This window comes from Gallinula chloropus (genome assembly GCF_964237585.1).
Source record: "Gallinula chloropus genome assembly, chromosome: 24".
NCBI classification, from domain to species: Eukaryota; Metazoa; Chordata; class Aves; order Gruiformes; family Rallidae; genus Gallinula; species Gallinula chloropus.
In genome coordinates, this window is record NC_140109.1 from 1,189,806 (window position 1) to 1,197,420 (window position 7,615).

General features: G+C 49.4%; 1 protein-coding gene across 1 annotated transcript in view; it reads left to right on the forward strand.

Moving 5' to 3' along the window:
* Window positions 1–6,419, forward strand: part of POU2F3 (POU class 2 homeobox 3) — a gene marked incomplete at both ends in the record, with an annotated part of 40,361 nt that extends 33,942 nt beyond the window's left edge. Inside the window, 8 exons of the mRNA XM_084274831.1 lie at window positions 385–467; window positions 610–792; window positions 1,114–1,255; window positions 2,090–2,226; window positions 3,105–3,266; window positions 4,892–4,958; window positions 5,323–5,455; window positions 6,380–6,419. Coding sequence (XP_084130957.1) covers window positions 385–467; window positions 610–792; window positions 1,114–1,255; window positions 2,090–2,226; window positions 3,105–3,266; window positions 4,892–4,958; window positions 5,323–5,455; window positions 6,380–6,419 — 947 coding nt within the window. The remainder of the gene's footprint in view (window positions 1–384; window positions 468–609; window positions 793–1,113; window positions 1,256–2,089; window positions 2,227–3,104; window positions 3,267–4,891; window positions 4,959–5,322; window positions 5,456–6,379) is intronic.
* Between the last annotated feature and the right edge of the window lie 1,196 nt (window positions 6,420–7,615).

Below are 7,615 nucleotides of genomic sequence, written 5' to 3' on the forward strand. Positions count from 1 at the left end.
ACCTAGTCCAGCCTTAGGTGAATGAGCTACGGGCAGGGATCAGTGGGTGAGATTTTACCTACATCATTATTGTAATGATCCCTTTCAGGCTAAAAAGTCATGAGAAAAACCCTTTTCTTTCTCACAGTGGTCTTGTGGAGGAGGGTGTCCCTGCCTATGGCAAGGGCTTGGAACTGGGTGGGCTTTCAGTTCCCTTCCCACCCAAACCAGTCTGGGATGCTGGGATCCATTAGCCCTGTAATGGCTGAAACTCTCCTATTCTGAATGAGAGCTGGCTTTCCACTCAGAGCTCCATGAGCCTGTCCTGTGCAGACTGATGTTCAGCTGCCCAGGAGCTGATGAAGGAGCTGGTCTGAGCAGATGTGTCTCTCTTTCTCTCCTCAGCTTTGCAGCCAAACCTCCTCTCCTTCCCTCAGCAACAGGGCAGCCTCCTTCTCTCTCAGCCTGGACCCAGCCTGGCATCACAGGTAACTTGCCTCAACATAGAGTCCCACCCTGAGAAGCCCCCATCTACAGAATGTGCTGCTTCCTTAAGGGTAAATGGCATGGGAAATGGTGTGCTTGCCTGTTGGTGTGACTCTGTGCATCTTTTCTTTGTCACTTTAACAGGCCGTGGGCCGTTCTGGACTCCCAGGCTCATCAGTTGAACCCCACCTGGATGTACCCCAGCACTTGCAAGTGGCAAAGCACCTAACTCCATCAGGAGCATCCGAGGAACCCAGTGACCTGGAGGAGCTGGAAAAGTTTGCCAAGACTTTCAAACAGAGGCGAATCAAACTGGGGTTCACACAGGTGAGCAGCCTCATCAGAGGGTGGTGTTGCTTGTGGTGTGCACATGGTTAGGCTGGGGGAGTTCATGGCAGAGGGGTTGGAATACGTACAGTCTGGCTTTCTTTGGAGCCCCCCCTTCTAAACACGGGGACAAACTGTCCCTAATACTTCATTACTGTGACCTTGTTACCTGCACCAAAGGCTCGGGGGTGTCAGGGCTGACTCCCATGTGAAGATAATTCACTTTATCATGGAAACCTGGCTGCACCTCTTCTGGAAGCAGCCTGAGAGGTGGTCTGGGGGTTTCTGAGCTCATGTTGTGATTTGGATCTCCTCTGGCAGGGTGATGTTGGACTTGCCATGGGGAAGCTCTATGGCAATGATTTCAGCCAGACCACCATTTCCCGCTTCGAGGCGCTCAACCTGAGCTTTAAGAACATGTGCAAGCTCAAACCCCTGCTGGAAAAGTGGCTGAGTGATGCAGGTAGGTGACACTCAATGCAGAAATGCCACCAGATTGGGCCAGGACGAGGGACTCCAACCAGGAGCCTCCAATAAAAGCCAGGAAATTGGAGCTGCAGCTCCTCAGATCCATGGCTGGGCTGGTAACAAGCTGCTTTCCTCTGTGGATCACACACACAGCAGCCTGGATCCCAAACCACCTTGGTCCTTTCGCTCTAAAACGTGGGATTCAATTTGGTGCCAGGGGCAGTCCCTTCTGGCATCACCTCAGCCTCTGCTGCTGCGTGGCCTGAGGCAAGTCCCTGGGGTCCAGGAAAGAGTGGGAAGGGACTCCCCCTAAAATGCCCAGAGCAGGGCTTAGGAAAGGAAGGTATCCCACAAGGGGAATCCCCAGCAGCTGGTGTCCTCTGCTGACTGTACAGCACTGCAGGAGTTCCAGGACCCTCCTGTGCTCCACCTGCCCTTCAGGAGCTGCATGTTTAACCCATTTGTGTCAGGAGGTGTCTCCTCATGTGAGGCTGGATCCCAACATGTTTGTGTGAGATTAAATGAGTGGGAAATGTGTGGTCCCCATTCATAACAGGCTGGAAATCAAGCTGGGTTAAGGAAAAATAGTTTCTCCATTGAAATTTTAGCACTTATTTCTTTCCTGATTTGAAAAAGACCATTGGTGGGTCCAGGACAAAATCATTGGAGCAGTTTTAATGATTGTCAGGGGAAGGATCCACCATGTAGGAACACTGTACTTACTTTTGGAGGTACCACAGTTTCCAGAAAGGATCTAGGAATGAAAATAACTCATCATCATCTCAAATATCTCTCTTCCCCTCCCTTTCTCCCCCCCCCCCCCCACCAGAATCTGCCCCTCTGGATTCCTCCATGAGCACTCCGAATTCCTACCCCTCAGTGAACGAGATGTTTGGGCGGAAAAGGAAGAAGAGAACCAGCATCGAGACCAACATCCGCTCCACGCTGGAGAAGAGATTCCAAGATGTGAGGGGAAAATCTTTCACTCTGTTGAGGAGAACTCTCTCTGAGTTAGCTATTTGCTAGATCAGAGCAGCACTGAGTCCTTCAAAAACAAGAGCAAAGAGAACTTCAAATCAGGAGGACTACTTTGTGCATTGAAGGTTTTTTCATCAAAACTGGTTTTGACCAGCCCTCTTTTTTTTTAATTTTGCTTCTCCTGATCATATAAAAGTTTCCTTCTCAGTGTTAATGGGAACAAAAGACAGTTATTGTCAGATCATTATGAGCCACTCATTTTTGGCTAGTAGGAGGGAGAGGGAAAGCTGTCTTGCTATATATTTTAGACCCTAAAGTCTCCAACTCAGCCCAAAACCCACAGAGCTGAATGTTGTCAAACACACCAGGAAACACATGAGTCTGGAAACAGGCAGGTGCTGTTAGTTCCATTTGTAAATGAGAGATGGAGGGAGGAAGAAAGGAAGAAATGGCTCCTCTGAGGCGGTGTGGGTAGGTGTACAGATAGCACTGGGTGCTGGTGTGTCCTGTGTAGTGATAAGACGACCATCGCTCATTATCTTCCCCCCCAAGCAGTGATTTAGGCTGCTGTTAAGATCAAAGAGCATGGTGCAATTGTGCAATAACAGGGTCAGGTACTCTGACTCATCCCTCACTGATTCTGTGAGACTTGGTGTTGGATCAGAGGTGCTTTCTGGTTTGCAGAACACAAACTCTCACCCAAATATTTACCCTTTGTCTTAGAAGCAACCTTTCTCTCCTTCCCCATTCACAGCCTCCCCCAACCCTGCCCTTGCCCTCTGACTTTCCAGCAGCACAGACAGACACTGATGCTGTAAATTGCAGCTCTTTGGAGCCTTCTTTAACCTCCTGCCCTTTCTTAGCAGAACCCCAAGCCCAGTTCAGAGGAGATATCCTTGATAGCAGAGCAGCTCTCCATGGAGAAGGAGGTAGTTCGGGTCTGGTTCTGCAACCGGCGCCAGAAGGAAAAACGGATCAGTTGCCCGATGCCATCCCCCATCAAATCACCTATCTACAACTCCAGACTGGTGAGAGACTCTGCATCAGCAGGTCTATGTGCTGTCCCAGGGGAGAGGAGGGAAAGAGTGGGAGGGTTTTCTGGAAAAAGGGAACAGGACAGGACATTTTCTTGTGCACACACGTCCCTGAGCTGCCTGCAAGCCCACTCCGTGGTCAGTGTTGGGATTCACCCAGAGAGGTGGCCAGGACAGCCCAGGATGGGGCACGTGCCTTCCAAATGTGGCTGGAATCTCACACCCAAATTTACAGAACATTCATTTTGATTTTGTTAAAGAAAGCCATAGAAAGAAAATACAGCTTTCCTAGCAGGTACAGGTCAGCTGAACTGTGGGATAATTTATACCAATAGGGGTGCTGTCCCAAAACCTTTCAACCTGAGGTTGGTAAATAAAAGCTTTCCTGAGTTAATGGTGGAGGAATTAGCTTGCCATGGAAGGAGGATTGCATCCACTCATGTCGATTTAGCTGTTAACTCTGAGACCTAATGGCAACCATCCACGTATCAGTGTGTGGTTTTACGTTGATGGTTGGACTTGATGGTCTAGAAGGTCTTTTCCAACCCAAACCATTCTGTGATTAGCCATGCAGAAATGCAGAATACACTTTGGTGGTGCTAATTGTCCTTCTCTCAGGTAGTACCTTCATGTTTTGGCAAGCTATTTTCATTGCCAGGGAGAACGATGAGAAGAGCAACTGTTGGGAGAGCTGGTGAAAGTGTGTCTGTGTGATCAGCTGTAGGTGGATACTGTGGGTAGCAACCTACTGTTGCATTTCTGATCCTTAATAGTTGCTTCCATGTAAAAAAGTGGCAGGAACCTCCCTATGGTGGTGTTGGTGGAAGGGAGGGCCTGTATTTGAAGCAATATTTTTCCTTGAAGCCTCCTGGGTTTTGGAATTACCCATCAGAAGGAAGGAAAACATCATGGGAAGTTTGGTCACTTGTTGCACAACACGTTTGGTCTCCAGTCTCCAGTCACAAACACACAATGCTGCTTGCAAGCCACGAATTTTTAAAGCAGCAGCTTTGGTGAATAAGTTCCCTGTGACTGTGCTGTACAAAGTATGTCTCTGCTCATCACTCATCCCCAGCCTCGTGTTGCCTGTGGTTAGGGTATCATGGTAGAACAACACATGCCCCAGGCTCACTTTGACTGCAGCCACCAAATTACTAATTGTCACTTGAGAATTCTCACCCATCAAGAACTCCCTAAAAGAAAAAGGGATTATTTGTGCCCAGGACCAGGGTGAGCTGGGAAGCTTCAGATTGAGAACATCCAGTCTGAAATAACCAAAGGGCAGTGGCTCCTACCAGCTGGATCTTGGGACTTTCAGAAAGCTTGGCTTGTGTTTGTTCATTTCAGGCTTTTACAGAGCTGATACATCAACCTGCGTAGAGACTGTCAGGCACAAGTAATATTCCTTCTGGTTTGGGCTGTTTGGGGTTTTTCCCATGGCTCTAGATATATGGGAATGGTGCTTTTACACTAGAGCATGGGTAGGAATATCTGTGGGAGCCTCAGATGCAGATACGAAGTCTGTCTGGGAGCCAGCACACTGCAACTGGAACATGGTGTTTTGGGGTCTGTGCCCTCACAGAGCCAACTGATTACTCTCTGCTTCTGTTTGTTTCTAGGTCTCTACCTCAGGGTCCTTGGGGCCCCTCTCTGTCAATCCGGTGCACAGCACCATGCCTGGGACAGGTAAGCCTTGAGAAATTTGTCTCTCCTACCACCCCCACCCTCCTCCTCTGCTCTTGCTCTCTGATTTCTTGGATCCCAAGTCCATTCCTAACAAGACCCTTGGGTTTAGGCAGGGAAGGTATCCCCCCCATAGCTAGTCCACAAGGGATAAGAAAGCTGAGTCTTTCTTGTCTGTAACAGAGGCATGGAAAGCTTACTGGGCATGATGGCATCCCTGGGGTACCCCTAGGCAAATCCTAGGGCAGAGAGCGAATTGAGTGTTCAGCAAGATGGGTACTAGATATGGTTGGAAGTGTTTGGGCTTAGGCTGTCCTGGGCAGGAAAAAAGAGATCCCAGTCTGATGCTGCTTTCTCTGCTACACAGTAACATCATCGTGTTCCCCAGGGAACTCCAGCAGACCCTCATCCCCTGGCAGTGCACTCCATGCCAGCAGCCCCGGCACAGCCCAGAGCAACTCCAAAGCTGCAATGAACTCTTCCGGTTTCAACTCTTCAGGGTAAGGCAGGAGGCCCCAAAGCTTGGCCAGGGCATGGGAGGGCTTGGGAGAAAAGCAGTGGGACCTTAGAGGTGAACGTGCAAGCCCTGAAGAGGTTCCAGCAACGTGGAGCTGTGTGGTGGCATGTTCTTACATGAAGCTTCACATCTATCCTGGAGCTTCCTGGGATACAGCTGGTTTTCTGCTTGAAGACAAACAGTAAATCGAGTTAAAACAGGGAGAAATCAAACAAAAAACCCCAAAACACAAAGCCCAACCAAAAGCCTGAGTGGAAACACTGGCTGTAAGGAGTGTCCTGAACTAGCTCCTCGCATGGAGGAAGCAGAGGAAGGCTGATTCTGCTGTTTCTGCTTGGATACCCCCCTCACACAGCCAGTTTTCTCTCCTGCAGTGCCACCCAGAGAGCTCTGCTGCAGAGTGACTCTTCCATGGCAGCAGATGAAATGAGAACACAGGTTTTTCCTCTGCCCTGCCTTTAGATGCTACAAAGGTGTTAAGCCACACATGTGGGCTCAGAGCCCTTCTGGGTCTTTCACCTAATGTGCCTGTGGCACAGTCCTTGCTGCTCAGGCCTCCCTGCACTTGTAGCATCACGGATGCTGTGTTAGGAGGAAAGCACTGGAGAGCAGAGGGCGTTACCCATCGCTGCTGGGCTTTGAGTCATGGGCCATCCTGTGCTGTGAATCAGACCTCCTCTTACATGGAGGAAGTGGAGAGCCAGGTAGTGTGTGAAATCACGAGCACAATGGATGACCTTGCTTAGAAAGACAGGGGCTTTGCTCTGGGCTTCCTGTAGGAGCAAAGGATCATGTTCTGGCTGCCAAGCCCAAGTAAGGTTCAAACGGAGTAATGATGGGTTTTATTTCAAGGGGAAGCTGTTAACGACATGGCAATTGCAGCTCTTGTTCCCTGTGTCCCAAACAGATCCTGGTACCGATGGAATCAACCTACCTACCTCCACTGAGATGACTCCTCCAGCACGTGTCAAAGGAGCTCTGACTTCCAGCTATGGACCAACTCCTCTAGGAAACAACTTCTCTTGGGGCAACACCTGGCGTTCCGGTGCCTTCCAAACGCTGCCAAACGAAGGTCGTGGCTAAGGGAACCCATAGCAGCAGAACTCTCCAGGGACTCCAACTGCAGCTGACCTTCCCCAAGGATCCTCAAGGCCAACAGTGACACTGTAACACTCTTCCAGGCGTTCACTTCAAGAACCAGCCCTTGCTTAGCACTATTAGCATGAAACACTGCCCTCTGCTTGCAAACCTCTGCATCCACACTGGATTGCCTGGCAGCCTCTGCTCTGGAAGGATTTCTATGTCAGGACCCTCTTTGTCCCTCCTCCCTCATCTCAGAGCTGCCCCGAGGGGTCTGTCCCGCTGTTACTGTCACGCACACGCACCGTCACCCCCCAAACTGAGCCGAGGTTACCCAGTTCATTTCACCCGTGTCAGGTGGGAGCCTTGGCTCTCAGCAGACTCCCGAGGCCACTGGCACTGGGCTTTACCCACTCCCAAACTCGCTTTGCTTCCAGCCATTTCTGCTCTGTTTCTAAAGGTGCTTTTTGTTTTTTTTCCCCCCCATTTACTTTTTTTTTTTAATTAAGTGTTTTAGAGCCTTCTTGGCTTTTTTTTTTTCTCTTTTAAAGAAATCATTGTCTTTTGCAAAATTCGTGTCCAGGTCTTGTTATTGTTCACAGGTGGCCCCAGGGCCCCACTGGAGGATGTCACTGTCCAAAAACCTTGGGCCAACTTCTGCCTCCATTGAACTCAAAGGCAGTTTGTGTTGATTTGATGGGATGAGGAGTAGTCTTGACCTTCCTTCCTTTCTTTTACTCATCCTTTTTGGGTTTTATCCAATACCAAATGAAAACAACCTCCCCAGAGCAGAGGTGTGCATGTGTTCTGGTCTTTCCTGAGCTGTAAGTCATGTAGCTTGCCTGTTCTCTGCACCATGCTCTTCTGTTCCTGGGGAGGACAAGTTGTATTGCTCAGGTGTGAATCTTGAGGTTTGTGTGTGCAAGTGTTTCTGACCTTCATGAGATGCCAAAGTGTGGGGAACATCAACTGTCACAGCATATCACCAGGGAAACTGTTGTTATTTTGCAAGTCTCCACTTGGAAAGAGGTAGATATTTAATTTTGTTAAAGCAGACTTGAGT